Source organism: Rhinatrema bivittatum, chromosome 5 (genome assembly GCF_901001135.1).
Source record: "Rhinatrema bivittatum chromosome 5, aRhiBiv1.1, whole genome shotgun sequence".
NCBI lineage: Eukaryota > Metazoa > Chordata > Amphibia > Gymnophiona > Rhinatrematidae > Rhinatrema > Rhinatrema bivittatum.
This window is the reverse complement of record NC_042619.1, coordinates 123,208,562-123,229,609: the sequence shown is the minus strand read 5'-3', so window position 1 is coordinate 123,229,609 and position 21,048 is coordinate 123,208,562. Positions and strand designations below refer to the sequence as shown.

Below are 21,048 nucleotides of genomic sequence, written 5' to 3'. Positions count from 1 at the left end.
GAAGAATTTCAGCCTTTTGCAAATTTTGGTATCGTCCATAAAAAACCAAACCTTTCATGATAGTCCTAATGTAATGAGGATAACGTTCAAACAACTGCACATGGCCCCATATACGAGTATACATGGCCATGTGGAGATCTACTACAGTATTTTATAACATGTGCGTATCAGGCACATAAAGATTATAAAATACACATATGTTTACCCCCTAACATATGTGCGAATATCTGCAATGCATTTATTTATTTATAAATTGCTTTCCAGATTTTACAATAAAATTGAAAGTACGTACTTTTCCTATCTGTTTCAAAAACATATGCACGTATATTTTATGTGCGGAAAAATGTACTCGCATAAAACCTGTTTACTCACGGAAGTCAGTATATTTTAAAACATGCATGCATAATTGAAATTTCAAGTTTGCTGAAACCTCCACCAGTTCATACAGTCCTTCTCCAGGTCATTGAGACCCTCCTAATTCTTCATTCTGAATTCCCCCAAACCTCCCACCCAACCAATAGTAAACAGTAGTTGAGGGTTGGTTTTTTTTGTTTTTTGTTTTTTTTTTAATCCGTGGTATTTTTCTTTCAATTTTAATGTGTTTTTCTTTATTTAGTTTAGCCACCATTTTATTTGGTCTGAAAACTGTGTGTATTGGTTTAATTTTGTAAATCATTTTGATTTTCCATTTGTTAGACAATTTAAGTAAATAAATGAACTGAACTAAACTAATATTTAGCAGGTGTAGGATTACGTGAATAAGTTGGCAAATATACCCAGGTAAGTCTCTTGGCCTTTCCCCAGAATGCCTCTAAACCGGCCCCTTTTTCACACGAGCCTGTAAACGCACGTGAAATTTTGATGTTTATGAAATATCGTGTACGCAAGTGCTAGCTACTTATGTGCATATATATAATAATTTTACTCTTAAAGGCTTTGAAAAATTCATACCAATATTGCTTACAAAAATATTGAAAAGAGCCAGTCTGAAGACCAAACCCTTATCGACCCTTTGTCACCTTCCACGCAACCAGTTTTCTAACCCAATCACAGCTTGGGGTGAATTTGCAAAACGTCTCACATGTAAAAATTAGCATATACGCATGTACATAGCTCACTCATTTTCATGTACACATATGCATGCATATAAAAGGGGTGATTCTAAGGGCCAAAATTTACACACACAAGTTGCTATTTTAAAAGACACACACACAGATTTGCTAACGTGTTTATTGTGTAGTACTGATTGGGTGGGAGCCCTAGGTGAATTTGGGGGAGTTTAGTCGAAAGAACCAGGAAGGTCTCTGTGACATGGAGAAGGACTGGGTGAACTGGTGGACAAAATGGTAAAACTAGTAATTTCCTTGACACGCACATGATTTATGCGACTAAGTCTTACTCTATTTTCTTGCTTCAAACATATGCGCACATATTTTTAAAATATATAAAAGTATGTCCATTCAGTGCATTGATATACATTCTTTCAATGCGTAGCATGTATTTGCACTTAAGCCTGCATATGTGTGCATGTTGTGGTGTAGAGATACACATATTTTATAAAACCCACATTTCATATGTGCGGGTTATACAATACCAGCGTAGATTTGTTCATGATCATGTACATGCTTATATATTGCCGTGCACATTTGTTTTAAAGTTATCCTCTTTATTTATAAGTCACCTATATGCAACCATGTCAGAAGGCTTATTGAAATAATTAATTTGCTGCACTGACCTTTTTGTTTTTAATCTTGCATACTGGAATTCCCCAATTTATAAATCTGTGAGCTGCCAAACAGCTCTCTGATTTTATAGATCAGGGGGAGTATGTAATGCCACAAACCAGTCAGGTTTTCAGGATATTCACGCTGAATATGCATGAGATGGATTTGCATACAATGGGAGGCAGGGCATGCAGATATACCTTATGCATATTCATTGTGGATATTCTGGAAACCAGACCTGTTTGTGGCACTCCAGGCTCCGAGTTGCTTATCCTGTTATAAATGGGCGTATTTGCTGGAGAACAGAAGAGACCTAACCTACGGGGCAGTACTTTAGCAAACAAGAAGTGTATTAAACAGATGTCCGTTAACAGATTTGTTTCTGACCATCTACGGCATTACTCCTACGCATCGATGGTCTTTGAAGTTTTTGTGTAACAGTGTTTATAAGTCTGCGGTCTGGAACAATGCACTTGATGCTGGAAGGGACGCTCTGGGCCAATGCATGACCCTGGAGAAGTGGGCTGAGATGGGATGATGTGTCAAAGGTAATGTATTCATAATTAAACTGGGACAGGGCGTAGCTCTTGCTGTTGCTATGTTTTGTTATTCAGTTGGGCCTCAGAGTCTTAGGCAAGTTCTCCTCTGTAATTGCTCAGTCGGCATGGTTGCTATGGCAATTCTGAAAAAATGCTGCTTTTTGGTTTTTTCCTGTCCTTTTCCAAAGTCTGTTATTGCATGACCTCTGATTTTTGTTTTCTGTGGTTTGGAGGTAGTCCGCCTGTCTTAATGGTAGAAGAACCTGCTAGCTCTCTTTAAAATACTTACATTTTTTAAACACCTTTCCCAAAATGAGTTTTTACAGACAATTTGTATGGAACAACTATTTCAACTAAAAGGCCTTCGTATTTTCATGACCTTTATATTTATGCCATGACTAAGCCAAAGGCTCCCTCTCCACCCCAACTTTGTCATGATAAAATTACAGCCTTGATCATTTCTGCTGAGTATGTAGGCTGGAGCAATTATTTTTGGGAGAGGACACAGAGCTCTCTGCCCCAAAAATCAACATGTTGGCTTTCGTAACTGTTCTTTTGTTTTGGTTGGTTTTCCCTTGCCTGGTGATCAGAACAGTAGTTGATGTTACCTCCGAGTGGAAAGTCATCAGCAGGGTTATTTTCAGAGCAATTTGGTTTGGGGGGTCTCTCAAGTGATTACTCTCAGGAATAAAAGAAATCAGAACGAGAAGTGGGGTTACAAATGATTTTTCCTTTGTGGCTGTAAAGCCAGCTAGGCTTCACCATAGTCTGTTTTTAAGAATTTTCTAGGAATGAACAGTTCAGGAGGGTCGGTGGCGTTGCGAGTGATGATAAGCTTCGTCCCGCCCACCCACCCAAAGGAGTTGAGCAAATTAGTGAGTATATAGAGGGCTTCCACAGGGCTCTGGGAGGAGTTGGAGTCAGAATTCTGAGAGGTGAAGGGAGACCTGGGGAGAGGCAGCAAAGGGGCTGCCACTGGATGCATGGAAGAGAGGGGCTCTCATCTGCAAGGGCCAAGCCAGGAGCGTTAGACCACCAAAAACCAGTGGGAAAATCTGTCTGGGGCCACCCAGCTGAGTGTGAGAAACACAGGTTGTAAAAAGGGAATTCTGTAGATTTCCCATTTCTGCTGAAGGGACAGAAGCCTGGGTGGGAATTTTGGGATCTTGGTGTTTTGTAGAACTGACCTTAAGCAGCATAAAATCTGTCTGCATTCGTGATCTGGAAAGCTATTGAAGAGACTGTACTTCACGGTTTTTGGATTGGATGCTTTAGACTGTTTGCTATTTTGTTTCGTTTTGTTTCTGTTAGATTTTTGAGACTTTCTTCAGTAAGCTTTTCTTATATTTTGGTTATTGGTGTGGACCGTTTCTTTTCTTGGGACATATGTGAACCTCTTAGTGGCCCGGTAGATAGAATCCTGCCCCCAAAACTCATATTCTCCCAGTCTGCAGCGAGTGGGTCAGTGCTCAGCAGGGTTGGGAAGAGTGACCGCCCCCTTCCCTGAGGGGGGAGTTACATGTTGACGAGCATTTTCTCTCAAATATTTTTGTTAATACTGTGCTACTGCTTTAAGGAAGTCAATTTTCAAAAGCATTTATATGCATAAAACTGCTTTTTGAAAATGTTCCTGGAGGTTGTATGCATAAAAGTAAATGTAGAAATGATTTTAAGCTTTGTGTACTGCAAAGAGATGTTCCTGGGGGGTGGGGAAATCATATACTTGCATAGCTTTAATTTTTGAAAGTATGTTAGCATGGACTTTTATATACTCTCTTCAGGGGTAATTGTGCACTTCTGTCCATCGCTAACATACATGTAGGCCTGCCAATTTCCAAAGCGGACTCGCGCACATAAGTCTGCTTTGATAGTTAGGACTGAAGTCTGCGTGTACATTGGACTTAGCCGCCCTATGTTGCTGACTGCCATGTAAGCATAGAAGCTTCCGGTGACAGTTTGTATATTATCTCACACTTGATGCGATGCAAGACAGATGGGCTCTGGAGTCAGCGTGAGCCCAGAGGAGCTGTTCTAGAATTGGGCATCTTATTTCCAGCTCACAGTCCATGCAGTGATACATTTAATATTTAAAAAAAAAGTCTTAACTTCAAAACAGTCTTTCTAAAACCAATGGCATAAATTACAATTTTGTTTTTGGTTTTTTTTTTTTTTTTTTTTTTTTGGATACTCATGTCATAACCTGTAGGCACAGCAGTACTGTACCTGTTGTTAGTGTCCTGCCTCTGTTTTGTTCATGCTCCTTTTTGCAATTTTTGCAGGAGCCAGGTGATGTGGTACCCATTGGCCAGAGACGAGCTTGGTGTTGGTGCATGTGTTTTGGACTAGTCTTCATGCTGGCTGGCGTGATATTTGGTGGCGCATACCTGTATAAATACGTTGTGTTGCAGGTAAGAATCAGCTCTTTCCCTACTTTTTTTTTCAGACCGTGTTTTTATATTAAAAGTTTAACAATGAGGCAAATCAATAATACCATGCTGCTCTACTCTAAGGAGTTTCCCCTTTGAAAATCCATAGCAGGCCTGTGCCAGCGGGGATGCTTTTCTCCGTGTGCTTTGCAGCTGTAAAGTATGCAGAGTAAAGCAGTGAAAGATGCTTTAGTTTTGGGCCTATCTCTGCAGAGGGTGGGAGGGGAGGAGAAGGTGCAGTTTTCAAAGAGATCTTTTCTGCATGCTGAATCTTTTTGAAAATTGTTCCTTTGAGAGTAATGGGCTAATAGCCCCATGGATGGAAATTACTGACACAAGCTCCACAGATGCTTTTTGTTCCTGGAGTTTGTCAATAGTTTTCATCAGCAGTCTGTCTGTAGGGTTAATTTTATTTTTGGATTAAACTGATTGAGTACTGTTTTAGTTTGTATTGTTGTTAGCTTTACTGTTATTGTTTGATTACTTTTTCTTTATTATGATTGTGTTTTGTTTTTGAGACTGGTGATAGAGCAGGCTAGAATTTTTTTAAATAACTAATCGAAGCATGTTATTTACCACGTTACCATGATTATTGCCTATCGAAAAAGCACCTGCAGAAATAGCACCTACTTACTCTGCAGATAGTTTTTTTTTTTCATTTGGGAAAATATGACGACAGGCTTGATTTAAAAAAAACAAAAACAAACCTATGCGCATTGTTCCTCTCCCCATACCCCAGGAATGCCTCCTGGGTCCATAGGAGAAACATGTCCATGTTTGAACAACACAACGCACTTTTACCCACAAAAGGTTAGGCAATCTTCAAAGCTCTTGCTTCTGTGAGTAAAATGCATTTTTTTAACTCAAGGAAAGGGCTTTAAAGATTTGCCTTCAGATTGAGGACAATTTTCCAACTGCGTGCAGTGCTGCAAAGCCCTGGACACTTTTTTTTTTTTTTGACCTGCAATGCATGTGTACTTTCACTTTGAAAATTGCCTAAGGTAAAAAAAAAAAAGGACCCGCAAAGATCTGCCCCTTCCTTTTCTGTGGGTACTTTTTCTGACCAAAATAGCGTGCGTAGTTTTGAAAATCTAGAGCAATGCGTGCTGTTTTCTCCCCCACAAACTCTGGCCTGGGAATGCCTGTGCTAAAGAGCGGGCAAATATCCATACCTCGTGGATCGACATGCAGGCTTTTACTCGCCTACTGGGTGGGTCATGTTTCAGTGGATAAAATGCTTTTTACCCATGGAAATTGCTATGAAAATTGTCCTCCCGCTATCAATGCCTGATAGCCACGTGTAAAGACCCCCCAGAAAACCTGGCAGGGAACAAGGCAAGTAAAAACTGTGCCTATTGTTGTTACGTGTGTTTTAGTGGACCCTTGGGTGCTGTGGAGATGACCACGCCCATGGGGAGGAGCCCCGTGAGGAGCCACAGCACTGGGCTAGGCTCTTATACACAAAACACCGGAATTGAACTATTTTATTATACAGCTTGAAGTAGCCACCAGGTGGCAGTGGTGAGTTGTATTCTCAGGGACCTCGGCAGAAGGAGCCCTTCTCTCCTAGGTGACGTCGGGAGGTTCCGCAGCAAGGGGTTACTGTGGATGAGACAGATGAGATATTAGAGTACTCACTCGGTATTAGCTGTTATGGATGTGATTCCACCAGATAGTTGTCGTAGGTACAGGCACTGAGGCAGGGAGAGCAGGCTCTCGAGGAGTGAGTACCTGTTCCCTGAATGGCACCTGAAAATAGAACAGAGGGCCCCCGAGGAGCAGGTACCCAAGTTAGTAGTAAACCCCGAAGGGCAGAAGGAAAGCTTCCTGCAGGCAGCAGAGAAGCGGCAGAATAGCGCAGACAGGAACAGTTCGAGTCTATTCGAGCCTTTGCCAACTCAGTGAGCTAGTAATCTTGAGAAGTAGATATACCCGGATGGGCGTGATGTCAGATGAGGGAACGCCCTCGAGGTTCGACCCACTGGGCGTACTTAGACGTGGGTTGCGCGCGCGCGCACCCTAGCAGGTCCCTGAGAGGAGCAGTGGCGTACGGCTGCACCATAGCTGTTCCGGGGACGCCAGAGAAGTCGGCTTGACGACGCTGCGGTAGCCATCTTGCCCAGGTAAGCGGGAGGGCTGAGATGGGAGTGCAACAAAAGCGGGACGAAGCCGTCGAAGACCGGACGCAGCACCTATACTCGAGATCACGGCTGTGCAGAACTAACGGAAGCTGAGGGATTGAGGCAGGATATCCCATTCTGTGGTGACCTCAGGAAGTGAGTGCTAACAAAAGCTAAGCATGAAACACATTCATTTTTCCCCGTAAAAAGGTATCGCCTTATTCTGTTTGTTAACCTTTATTTCCGAGCAGGATATCTGACACTCCTTGGTGGTGATGCAGTGGCCGTGGAAGCCTTTGCCCTCCTCTCTCTTTGCGCTGCATTCCAGAACCAAAGTTCTCAATGCACTGTGGAAGTTTTGTTTCCCAAAGTACCTTTCACTTATGAGATTATTTATTCTTTATTGAAAGTTACATTCTTCTGGGTACATCTATTCTTTTTTTTTTTTTTTTTTTCCCCTACAGGGAAGTTGAACATCCAGAAAATTTCAGCAGACTTCTGCTTGATTAGGTAGCTGTGCAAAATAAAGAAAAGGCTATGCACTTACTTAGTAGCTGTGTAAGATTAGGAACCAAAATTAGGTGCAAGGTTTAGCCAAAGTTGTTTCAAAACTTATAAATGGTATCAGTACCAAGGAGGAAGTGACGTCAGCTCCCCTGATGGCAGCCTAAGCCAAGAGCTCCTGCAGAGCCTGAAAAATTCCAGTATCGTTTGGCAATATTTGAGAGCCATGTAACAAACTGAGCTCTGGGATGGCCGTGAAATAAAAAAATCTTTATCTAAAGGAGATGTCCCATCACGAGTTCAGTCAGAGCCACACAGTGTGCGAGTCCCCCTGTCAACTTGGCGTTGGCAAACTCTGACAGAGGAGAACAAGCATCAGAGTGGAGCATTCATCGTGCAGACGAGAGGCATTTTCAAAAGGCAAACAGGTGATTTGGAAAGATGACTTTAGGATGATAGGCAGTATTGCGCAAAAGAGCAAGGACATGCACACTGAAAGAGCTGACTTAGGCACTCATCTGGAAGAGAATGAGCCAAAATTAGAACAGTGTGCCTTCAGACCTGATCAGGTGTGCCATGGAAAAGTCACCACTACTTCATGCTAAGATCCAGTCCAGCTGCTGGGCTTTGCTCTCAGCAATTTGCAGCAACAAGAGACACTAGCAGTGGCTTTTAAATGTTCAGGTGCTTCCTTTCTGAGAACTTGTGTAGTCATGTATGTCTCTTCCGCTTAGCCACTGCATGAGCCCTGGAGTATGGGAATGGACATGCAAGCTCCACTTTGAGCAGCACATAAGCCCAGCACCTGCAACTCTTCTCCCTCCTAGACCTCCTCCTCTTTTCAGTCCTACCAGCCTCTTACCTCCAGGCTGAATGAGATGAGAGCATGCACTGAATGCTGGATGTGATTACATTGGAGCAGCAGCAATGCAGGATCTCTGGCAGCTACATGCAGCAGCCAAGGTAACTAACCAAGCCATTTGCTTGCACCACACCGGCTTCTCCCTTCTGCTGCACTTAATGTAGAGGGAGCTGGTCCACTGTGATGGGTTCATGTAGGTGTCCACCCTCTCTCTGCCTTTTTACAAAAAGAACTTTGGAAGTGAGTTTGGTGGGGCTTCAGTGCTGTCTTTAGCTGCTGTTTTGACCATACGAGTTCTATCCATGTCCACACTGCCTGCTCTGCATAGATTGGTGGCCAACACAACTTTTTTTTTTTAATGTAATTGGACTTGAAAAGATTGGGAAATGCTGAATTAGAAGACCAGGCAAAAACAATTAATGCCCTGCAAAAAAAAAAAGTATGACAAATGATTTGATGTGAAAAACCAATGATAGAGAGAATTGTCATCCCCTGCCAAATAATTTGCCTTGAGATATTGTTGTGAGGCTCCATAAATACTCAGGTAAGGAATTGATCTACCAAAATGCACAGAAAATGGATCAGATATGCTGTAATGACAAAAACATTCAGATCTTTCTGAATATTTCCTCTCTTTCTCTGAGTAAAAGGAGGGATTCTGAACATAGAGGTGGTTATTTTCCTTTAAAATATCTTTCTCAGAAGGCTTGGTGACACACATATATGCACTAAAGTGAGACCATTAAGGTTTAGTACTAGGTTAACTACAGGAGGCACCTGCTCTGAAGCAGCAAAGAAATGCTTTTAAATTGCAGCAAGCACCTACCAGTTTAACAGGCTGAAGCTAGGAAAACTGAAAGTGGACAAGGCCATGGGACTAGGATATTAAGGGAGCTCAGAGATGTGCTGGCAGGTCTGCCCTGGATTCGGGAGTGGTGCCCACAGGATTGGAGAAGAGTGGTAGTGGTCCCCACTATACAAGTTTCATTTCATTTTATTAAAATGTAATTATCACCTAACACTGACGGCCTAAGAGATGTACAAAATAAAACATTCACAGAGAATAACATGTAAATAATACAAAACATATTTACAACATAAGCAAAATCATAATTCACCGCATAGATGCATTTCACGGGAGGACCAATATCAGTATTCTTATTCAAAGGCTTTTTTTTTTTTTAAACTTTTCAGAATGATTCAGAACTTCTTAATATAGTCAGACATTCTGAGTCCCATTGGTAAGATGTTCCAAAGAATGGGTGCTGCTACCGAAAAGGCAGATTCTCTAGTGACTGTAAGGCGAGCAGCTCTGACTGTGGCACATCAAGTAGTCCCCGTTGAGAGAATCTTAACTGTCGAGATGGTTCATATACTTTTAAAAGTTCATTAGACCATGGACAAGAATTCAAATTGATTAACTTAAATGTTATCATCCCAATATTATACATAATTCGCTGTTGAAATGGTAGCCAGTGCAATCCACTGAGAGCCGAGGTGAGATGTTAATACCGTTTGATCCCAGTAATCAACCATGCAGTAGAATTTAACAAAAGCTGCAAAGGATGTAGTGATTTCAAAGGAAGACCCAAATAAAGACCATTACAATAATCAATCAGAGGAAAAATAAATGCCTGAACAATTGTACAAAACCCTGAATTAATTAATTGTTTTAACCCTGAAGCACACATAGCTTTAAAAACCCAGATTTAATTATAGCCTTGATTTGAGGCTGAAAGGAGAGCAAGGAGTCGATCAAAATAACTAAGCTTTTCATCAGGGCATTATTCGAAAAGCTAAGTGTGGTAGCAGAGAGGAGGCTGGAAACTCACCTTCGTGGTGGGAAAATTAACAGAGACGCTGCTGAAGGAAAGAATAGTGACCTATCTACAGTCTGGTGAGTTGCTGGACCCAAGGCAGCATTGATTCATAAGGGAAGATCATGTCAGTCAGACAAGTCTGATTTTTTTTTTTTTTTTTTTTTTTTTTGATTAAGTGACTAAAAAATTAGATCAAGGAAGAGCACTCAAAGTGATTTACTTCGATTTCAGCAAAGCTTTTGATATGATTCTGCATAGGAGGCTCACGAATAAAATGAGAAGCTTGGGAACTGGCGCCAAGGTGGTGGAGTGGATCACAAACTGGTTGTCTGATAGACAGACAGCGTGCAATGATAAATGGAACCTACTCTGAAGACAACAAGGATGAGTTTTGGGTTCAGTTCTATTCAGTATCTTTGTGAGTGACATTGCAGAAGAAATAAAAGGTAAAGTTTGTTTGCAGATGATACTAAGATCTGCAACATAGTGGACACGCCTGAAGGAGTAGAAAGAATGAAAAGTGATTTAAGAAAGCTTGAAGAGTGGTTGAAGTCTTGGCAGCTTGGATTTAAAGCCAAGAAGCGCAGAGTGGAACATCTGAGGTGCGGTAATCCAAAAGAGCTGTATGTAATGGGGGTGAAAATCTAATGGTCCTGGGGTGATAGTGTCTGGTGATATGAAGGCAGCAAAGCAATGTGACAAGGCAATAGCTAAAGCCAGAGGAATGCTGGGCTGCATAGAGAGAAAGCAATAACCAGTAAGAAAAAGGAGATGATAATGCCCTTGTATAGATCCTTGGTGAAGCCTCACCTGGAATACTGTGTTCAGTTCTGGAGATCGTATCTTTAAAAAAGGATAGAGGCAGGATGGAGGTGATCCAGAGAAGGGCAACCAAAATTGGTGTAGAGTCTGTATCAGAAGACTTTTATGAGGAGAGGCTGAAGGATCTGAATATGTACCCTGCAAGAGAGGAGGTATAGGTGTAGGTATACACCTTCAGACCTTCAGATACCTGAAACATTGTCAAGTTAAATGTAAAACATTGATAAGACAGGGAAAGAGAGAATTTGAAATGAAGTTGGCTATAGAGGCAAAAACTCATAGTAAAACCTTTTTAAAATATATCCAAAGCAAGAAACCTGTGAGGGAGTCGGTTGGACCATTAGATGACCCAGGGGTTAAAGGGGCTCTTAGGGAAGATAAGGCCATTGCAGAAAAACTAAATGAATTCTTTGCTTCCATGTTTACTAATGAGGATGTTGGGGAGATACCAGTTCCGGAGATGGTTTTCAGGGGTGATAAGTCAGACGAACTGAACAAAATCACTGTGAACCTGGAAGATGTAAGAACATAAGAAAATGCCATACTGGGTCAGACCAAGGGTCCATCAAGCCCAGCATCCTGTTTCCAACAGTGGCCAATCCAGGCCATAAGAACCTGGTTAAGCACAGCCCAAAGTATCAGATTGACCCCTGGGACAAAATAGCTCATTTTGAGGTTTCAATATTAATTCTGCCCCTTACAAACAAAACAAGGCACTGTTACACTAAAGCACAAGTTAATAAAATGAAATTGCACTTAGATTCAGCAGAGGTTCTCATTCCTTAGAATCCCAGCTCCCAAAGAGTTTTTTCTCAGTTTGCCAGCAAATACTATGGCTGAGCACACATCCAATTAGCCCCACCATGCTGGCAATTGTTTGACCTTCCTTCTACCTTTCTTAATGTGATAACTACATATGGACTGTGCTTCTAGGATGGTATTTTTTAACAATCTCCATGCCTGTTGCACACTTTTTATCTTTGTAGCTGCACTTTTCAAAAATTTTTTAACTGTTTTTCTCATTGTATCAAAATTTCCCTTTTGAAAGTTTAGTGCCACAGCTGTGGATTTATTTACTGTCCCCCTTCCAGTCATTAATTCAAATTTGATCATATTATGATTTCCTAGCGTGTAGCAGATGGACTCAGGACCAATGGGTATAGTGTACTCCTGCTAGCAGTTGGAGACTGATCAGATTTCAATCTGACATCAGCCCCTAGTACATATACCCCTGCAGGAAGTGCAGCTCTTCAGTATTTTCCATCTCCATAGCAGTTACGGAATATCTGCATGCTCTCACAGCGTTTGAACCAAATTCAAAGAAGAAAACCCAAAATTTAAAGAAGAAAACCTACCTGAAGACGAGCCCCACTCTCCTGCGGTGATACTCTCGGGTCCCTCCCCCAGTTGAGATTCCCGAGGTGATTTCCGTGGTCCCTCGGAGGTAAGCCTCAGTCCGGCGGCCGAATCGCAGCGAGGACCTAGCCCCCGATCCTCGGGTGCGGCTGAGAGGCAGCGGGTGCACCCTCTAGCGTGGTGGTGAAGGTATTTGCCCTCTCCCCCCGCAGCCGGAGACTGCCCGAGACGAAACCAGGAAGCGCCGAAGACAAGGTAAGGTAGAAATCTTCTGCTTGAATCCAGTCTCCGAGGATTGAGGAGGAGCACAGGTCACCGGCCGGGACCAGTGCCACCGGGTTGATCCGCCCTAGCAGGGCCAGGCCCCTGCTATTTCCAAGAGTCTACCCACGTGGAGACTCTCCGAGGGGGTTGCCATATTGCCCGCGTACTCGCCGTCACCACCTTGGCCCTACTCGCTGCGCTGTTCGGCCCGAGCGCACATAAAACCTTGTGCGCATAAGATGCACGCACAGAACCGGGCGCATATCTACGGCTGGACGCACAGCTGCACGCACAATTTACACGCTCATCTTAAGCGCACCGGAGCACCACCAGAAACAGGAATAAAGGCTCAAGGCCTCTGCCCAGCATGCCACATCAGAGCTGCACAAAGCGAGGAGGCCGAGTTCTAGCTCCTCAGGGGGTACCCCGGACCTAGCAGATCCCAGGGGGACCTCCCCACAGACAGGGACCCCCAAGGAACTAGCACCCCTCAGCTTGGACCCAGCGTCGATCTCATGGGTGGAGTTCTTAAAGGGGATTCATGCCTTTGTTCAGATGCAAACTGAACCTCTGGCTGACCAGCCACATGCTCCACCGGAGGACCCTCATGCCGCAGGCTTTTCAAGACCTAGGCACCGGTTTCCACTACCCAGAAGCCCCACCTACGGGGACACGGACATCTGAGGAGGAAGTCGAACCCCTAGAAGAGGGAGCGCTTCCCCCAAGGACAGAGCCTCACCGAGCCATGAGACGCTTCTTCACAAAGGACAAGCTTCCGGACCTGGTCAACCAATGTCTGACAGAGCTCGCTATCCTGGGCCCAGGTACTTCGGGGGAACCTAAACCGAACCCCCTGCTTGAGGGTCTTCGCCAGACTTCTCGCCACTTCCCTCTGTTACAAGCAACACAACAGCTGATTGACCTGGAATGGAATGCTCCGGAGTCCACATTCAAAGGTGGTCTAGCCTTGGCAGCCCTGTACCCCCTCGACCCGGCAACCAAAGATCTTCTTGCATGCCCAAGAGTTGATGCCATGGTCTGCGCGGTCTCTAAGCACACCATCCCAGTGGAGGGAGGAGCAGCGCTCAAGGATGCACATGACCGGCGTCTGGAATCCATCCTCAAACAGTCATTTGACGTAGCCGCTATGTCTCTACAAATTGCGGCCTGCTACACCGTGGTGACACGTGCGTGCTTATCTGAAACCAGGAACAACATCCCGGGAGAAGACGTGGAACCAGCAGTATCATTCCTCGCAGACGCTGCCTCTGACCTTGTGCGTACAGTGGCCAGAGGAGTGTCATCTGCGGTGGCGGCCAGGAGGCAACTCTAGCTCCAAAGCTGGTTGGCCGACGCATCTTCCAAAATGCGCCTCACAAGGATGCCCTTCAAAGGATCCCTCCTGTTCGGCAGCGAGCTAGAGAAACTGGCCGACAAATGGGGCGAGTCCCCATTGCTGCGCCTGCTGGAGGATAAGACGAAGAGAAACCAGCGACCCTTCCCTAGGTCCTCCAGGGGCAGAACTTCATAGCGCTTCAATCCTTACAGGAGCAACTATCAAGCGACCCGCCCTACGGGCAGGAACCAGTCCTTTCGGAACAAGTACAACAAGAGGGGATCCAGCTCTGGCATGGGCCCCAGCTGCACCCCACAATGAGATTCAACCGACCCGTCCAAGGGAAGAAGCCATAGGGGGCAGACTAGCCCTATTCTACCGCAGATGGGTCGAGAGAACTTCGGACAAGTGGGTCCTAGCCATCATTCGGGGGGGGGGTACTACCTGGATTTCCTACGAACCCCTCCGGACAAGTTCATGGAGTCCCCCTGCCACAACCCCCTTAAGAGGGCAGCAGTGGAAGCTACACTGTCCAGACTACTGGCCCTTGAGGCCATAACCCCAGTGCCTCCACAAGAAATAAATATTGGATATTATTCCATTTATTTTATCGTCCCCAAGAAAGAGGGAACATTCAGGCCCATCCTGGACCTCAAGTCAGTCAACCGCCACCTGAGGGTTCCCCGCTTCCGCATGGAAACCCTACGATCCATAATAAGGGCGATTTTCAACTGGGAGAGTTTCTCACATCCCTGGATCTTTTGGAGGCTTACCTACACATCCCAATTCATTAGGAACACCAGCACTACCTACACTTCAAAGTCCTGAACCGTCACTACCAGTTCTGGGCACTACCCTTCGGGTTAGCCACAGCACCCCGGACGATCACCAAGGTAATAGTTGTGGTGGCGGTAACACTGAGGAAGGAAGGAATCCTAGTTTACCCTTACCTAGACGATTAGCTGATCAGGGCAATGTCACCGGAGGAAAGCCGCCAAGCAACCAGCAGAGTCATAACTCTACTGGAAAGCCTAGGATGGGTGGTCAATATAAACAAAAGCACCCTACAGCCCTCAGTCGCTGGAATACCTAGGAGTCCGATTCGACACCAAAGAGGACAAGATCAGCCTGACCCCCACAAGGAGATCAAAATTGTGGAACCGGCTGCAAACCTTGCTGAACGATCCTCGTCCCACAGCATGGGACTACTTGCAAGTCCTCGGGCTGATGGCATCCACCCTGGAAGTTGTGCCATGGGCGCGAGCCCACATGAGGCCACTACAGCGCTCACTTCTATCTCGGTGGAGCCCACGGTCCCAGAACTACACCGTAGGTCTATCACTCCCGGGCAGAGTTTGGACCCAGCTACGGCGGTGGCTGCAGGCCAGCCACATGAGCCGGGGATCAAGACTATCCTCCCCAACCTGGACCCTACTCACCACAGATGCCAGTCTATGAGGATGGGGAGCACACTGCGAGGAGTTAACCACCCAAGGGCAGTGGAACGCAGAAGAGGCGGGATGGAACATCAACCGCCTAGAAGCATGGGCAGTCAGACTATCCTGTCTGCGGTTTGCTCACAGACTTCGAAACAAAGCGGTCAGAGTAATGTCGGACAATGCCATGACAGTGGCCTACATCAACCGGCAGGGGGGGAACCAGAAGCCAACAGGTGTCCCTAAAAATAGACCCCCTGATGGCATGGGCGGAAGCAAACCTCCAGGAGATCTCCGCCGTCCACATCGCCGGGAAAGACAACATCACAGCAGACTTCCTCAGCAGGGAAAGTCTAGACCCAGGAGAATGGAGGCTGCCATCCGCAGCCTTCAAGATGATAGCAAATCAGTGGGGGACACTGGACATGGACCTTCTGGCAAACAGATCCAACGCCCAAGTATCCAGATACTTCAGCTGCAGGTGGGAACCGCAGTCCCAAGGGATCGATGCCCTGGTACAAACCTGGCCACCGGGGACCCTACTATATGCCTTCCTGCCGTGGCCCCTATTGGGCGCAATCATTCACAAGATACAACTACACAGGGAGGTAGTTCTTCTGGTGGCTCCGGATTGGCCAAGAAGACCCTGGTGCACAGACATGAGAAGACTGCTGGCAGGGAACCCCCTACCCCTGCCCCCACACAGGGAACTGCTACAACAGGGTCCGATCCTCCACGAGGACCCAGCTCAATTCTCTCTTACGGTCTGGCCATTGAGAGGATCCGCTTGAGAGAGAGCGGATACTCGGGGTTGGTAATAGACACTCTCCTCCGAGCACACAAGTTCTCCACATCCTTAACGTACATAAGGATCTGAAGAGTATTTGAAGCCTGGTGCGAAGACCACAACATCAAGCCACGCTCATTCAAAGTTGCCGTGATCCTGGAATTCTTACAGAATGGACTACAGAAGGGTCTGTCCCTCAACTCCATCAAGGTACAGGTGGCCGCATTGTCATGCTACGGCTCCAAGAGCGAGGGTGTCAGCATAGCTTCTCACCCGGACGTGTCACGCTTCCTGAAAGGAGTCAAACACATTCGCCCTCACTAAAATGGCCGGTACCTCTGTGGAATCTCAATCTTGTTTTGGATTTCCTAGCAGGAACTGCCTTCAGACCCCTCCGAGGCCTGTCCCTCCGCCTGTTAACCTTAGACTGTGTGTTTGCTGGCAGTGTGTTCAGCCTGTCGCATCTCAGAATGCACAAGCACTGTCCTGCCATGAGCCGTTCCTCAGGCTCACCCTGGGGTCCATCCAACTACGCATGGTTCCCTCCTTTCTCCCCAAAGTGGTCTCACACTTCTACCTTAACCAGACCATCTCACTCCCAACGATGGATGGCTTGAAGAATTTGGAGGAAGCCCGTAGTCTATGCCACCTCAACATCTGCAGACTTCTATCCAGATACCTGGAAATGTCGGAACCCGTACGAAAAACAGACCACCTTTTCGTCCTTCACAGCGGAAAGAGACAAGGGGAAGCGGCCTTGCGGGCAACCATTGCCCGCTGGATCAAGGAAGCCATCAAGGCGACCTACGTAGAAGCAGGCAAGCCACCACCTCTACAGGTCAAGGCCCAGGCAGTATCCTGGGCAGAAACTAGAATGCTGTCCCCTGCCGAGATCTGCAGGGCAGCTACATGGTCCTCCATCCATACCTTCTTCAGATTCTATCGTCTGGATGTTCAGGCTCGGGAGAACACGGCATTTGCAAGGGCAATACTAAGTGGGTCACGGGCAGCCTCCCACCCGGTTCGGGAGTAGCTTTTATACATCTCATTGGTCTTGAGTCCATCTGCTACACGCTAGGAAATGGAGAAATTATTTACCTGATAATTTCGTTTTCCTTAGTGTAGACAGATGGACTCAGCATCCCACCCTTGGCTGCCGTTATGCATGGTCTTTCAAATGATTCAAGGGTAAGCCACGTTTTCATTTACCTAGGGCATCCACCCTGACGGTTGTCGACACTTTCCGGTTGAGTACACTAGCGGTCTCCAGCTATAGTCAATCATCCAGTTCAAGTTAATCAAGATTTAACGTTTAACCAAGTTATGAAGTAATCAGTCAGTCACACATATATCCACAATGCTTTTTGAGGAGAATACTGAAGAGCTGCACTTCCTGCAGGGGTATATGTACTAGGGGCTGACATCAGATTGAAATCTGATCCGTCTCCAACTGCTAGCAGGAGTACACTATACCCATTGGTCCTGAGTCCATCTGTCTACACAAAGGAAAACAAAATTATCAGGTAAGTAATTTCTCCATTACTATTGCCAAGTGGCCCCACCACTGTTACCTCTCTCACCAAATCCCACACTTCTCTGAGAATTAGATCTAAAATTGATCTCTCTGTTCCTGAAACAGTTGCTCTATAAAACTGTCATTTATTCCATCCAGGAACTTTCTCTCTCTCTCTAGCATGTCCTGATGTTTCCCTCACCCAGTCAATATTGGGGTAATTGAAATCTAAATCACAACAGAGCAATGCTGCACTTAAAATAATGTCACCAAAACACAAAGTGCAGAAAGAATGTTTAATCCCGAAGCATACTCCAATATGGTTAAGTTAAGGGTTTTATTGGTTCAATATGGCAACTCCACTGTCTTATACAATGCACATCTTAAAGGCGTCCACTGACACGGTGCCATGTTTCGCCTCGGGCTGCATCGGGAGGGCACGCCAACAGGAATTCAAAACAGAAACTGTAAATAAACATATATACATCAGGACAAAATTAAATGGACTTATTGCCGAACATTGTAAATAACATGAGTGTAAAAGGGTACACAACATACCTGACTGAAGAATGCACTTACATCTGGCAGGGAGCGCACTTCCCCTAAGCAATGGCAGGTATTTGAACCCAGCAGAAAGGCGCCAAAACTACGGGTGAACAGGTCACATGGTTCCGGGGAACCAATCCCAGTGGTTCCCGTTCTGTAGCGCACCTAGCAGTCACCCAGACAACCAAAACACACTTAGCATTGATTAGGTGAATAAGAACCACTCAATTTCCCGATTGAGACCTTTAGGGGAAACTGTATCAAGAAGGAATATCCATCGTTCAGTACGACCTAACTGCTCAGAATAATTACCACCCCGGGGGGACCGGGGAACTACCTCGAGTACACAGTAAACAAGATCTGAGATGGTGTGTGAATTCTGTAACCATTGTTCAACCAGGGGTTCATTATCCCGAGTGTGGCGGATATTATCTCATTCACGCATTGAGACTCTGGAGCTCTGCCTGCCTCTGGGGACCTGCACGTGGAACAGGGAGCATTTCAGAGGAAGCCTCCCTGGAAGTTCTGGATTTCAGCTTTCTACCTAAGAGCCTAAATTTGGCTTCCAGAACCTCTCTCCCACATTTTCCTATGTCGTTGGTGCCCACATGTACCACGACAGCTGGCTCCACCCCAGCACTGTCTAAAATCCTATCTAGTTGATGCGAGAGGTCCGCCACTTTCGCACCAGGTAGGCATGTTACCAGGCAATCCTCACACCCACCAGCCAGCCAGCTGTCTACATTCCTAATAAAAGAATTGCCAACTAAGATGGCCGACCTAACCCTTCCCTCCTAGGCAGTAGCCCCGGGAAAGACATCCTCAGTGCAAGAGGACAATGAACCACCTGGAGAGCAGGTCCTTGTTACAGGATCATTTCCTGTTGCGCCAGGTTGATGCTCTCCGATCATGAGACCTTCTTCCTCCAAGGCAGCACCAGGGTTGCTAGACTGAATTTGGGACTTGGCTACGATGTCCCTGAAAGTCTCATTTATATACCTCTGTCTGCCTCATCTCCTCCAGGTCTGCCACTGTAGCCTCCAGAGATCAGATTCGTTCTCTGAGAGACAGGAACTAATTACATCAGATGCACACATACAATTTCTCACCATCGAGTAAAAAATCATACATGTGGCACTTGATGCAGAAGTCTGGGAGCCCCCCCCCCCCCACCCCTCTTGCTGCTGGACTGCTGCCTTTATCTTTAAATTTGTTGAGTTCCTAGTTAAGTTTTAGGTTGTTATGGGAGTGGGACTGCGTACAATTAGGGTCCTTTAAATGTATTAGTGTATTCACTATATATCTGGTAGTGACCTACAAGGGAATGATTAAACTCTTAAGGTGTGGGAAATTTCTGAATTAAGTTAAAAGACTGATGATGATTTTTGTTTCAGTGTGAAAGTGTCACCTGCCTATAAATTAAAGGATGAGCTAGGGGTGGGAGGATTGGGAAATACGAACACACAAACTTCTGTTTTTTGCCTTCCTTTCTGACTACCTATTTAATACAAAACACACACAACCTGATTTTTGTCTGTCCTCTGACTAACCTATTCAATACAGACACACACACACACTAAATACCGTACCCCAATAGTTTTACTTCTCCCCTATACTATTCAGTTTTAAAAATTTCCCCAAGCAGTACTTACTGATTCTTTTCAGCCACCAGCAAGGTGATCCTCTCCTCTCCGTGCGCCCACTGAGCACTTGACATCACACTCTTTGGGGTTCTGTTTAGGATAATTTTCCCAGTAGCTAAGCAAAAATGATCATAAAATATTTGTGGATATTACAAATTCAAGAATTACATACACTTTATGAAATGTATTTAAAAAAAGACCTAAAATTTTGGGCTGGGCTTATTTCATGGACTGGAAGAATCTTTTTCTAACCCTTCTTGTCCAAGTGCCTAGAAAGATAATTGGGTCCATTCAAGGTAGTTTTTTCAGATTTACTTACAGATTAGTAGAACGGTCCTATTTTGAGTTAAAAATCTGGGGAGCCTGGGTGTCCTGGACTTATTAGAGAACTTCAGGGCCAATCAGCTGAGGACCTCTATTAAGTGGCAGTTGTTAGACAATAATAAGGACTGGATAGATATTACACTGGTAGTTGCTCAGTTCATGGATTCCCTTGGATCCCAAATAAATTTCATGTAAATGAAAGTGGAGTACTGTCTTGTGTAGACTTTATTTTGAACATTTGAGATCATAATAGGGGAGCACTTTTTATTAAAAAAAAAAAAATCCCTCTAGATTGATGCCTATCCAGAATAGCAGTGTTTCCACCAGGAATAAAATCTAAAATCTTTCGGGAATGGGATCGGCAGGGTCTAAGTACACTTAGCCAATTTGCTGAGAAAAGTAAATGGTTAACTTTGCTAGATAAGTAAAAGTATAATCTTCCTCAGGCATACTTTTATTTGTATATGCAGAAGATCAATGGGAAAATGATGGAGTAAAGGCTGTGAAAAAACTTTCAGTTAATAACTATGAAATTGATTACAGGTGGTATTTAATACCTATAAGGATGAGCAGGATATTTGTGCAGGCTTAAAAAGAGCAGAAGGTTTGGGGGTAACCTGGATGGAGCAGCAGTTACTATCGTAAAAAACTTGTTGGGCAGACTGGACTATTTTGGTCTTTATCTGCCGTCATTTACTATGTTGGAGAAACTGTGCTAAGTGAAGGCAGTTTGGTCCATACATGATAGAAATATCCAAATATAGTTTTCTTTTGGAAATCTATCCAACAGAAAACTTAAAATATCATTAGCATTGATGTGCCATGGGATCTGGCATGTTCATTCTCTGTCTACAGACTGATGATGGTAGAGAAGATCAACTCAGACGGCTTTCTTATAGCAGCCAGAATTAGTCTTTTTGTGTTTGGGTTTTTTTTTTTAATGGAAGTCTCAAAACAGTCTCTCTTTAGCTAGAAGGCTGAAAAAGTTGTGGGACGTTTGTATTCTGGAAAATCTTACAGCTGAGA

The 21,048-nt window shown here is 44.9% G+C and overlaps 1 protein-coding gene across 1 annotated transcript in view; it reads left to right on the top strand.

Moving 5' to 3' along the window:
• Window positions 1–21,048, top strand: part of ITM2B (integral membrane protein 2B) — a 102,611-nt gene that overhangs the window by 35,431 nt on the left and 46,132 nt on the right. The window contains exon 2 of the mRNA XM_029602870.1: window positions 4,543–4,671. Coding sequence (XP_029458730.1) covers window positions 4,543–4,671 — 129 coding nt within the window. The remainder of the gene's footprint in view (window positions 1–4,542; window positions 4,672–21,048) is intronic.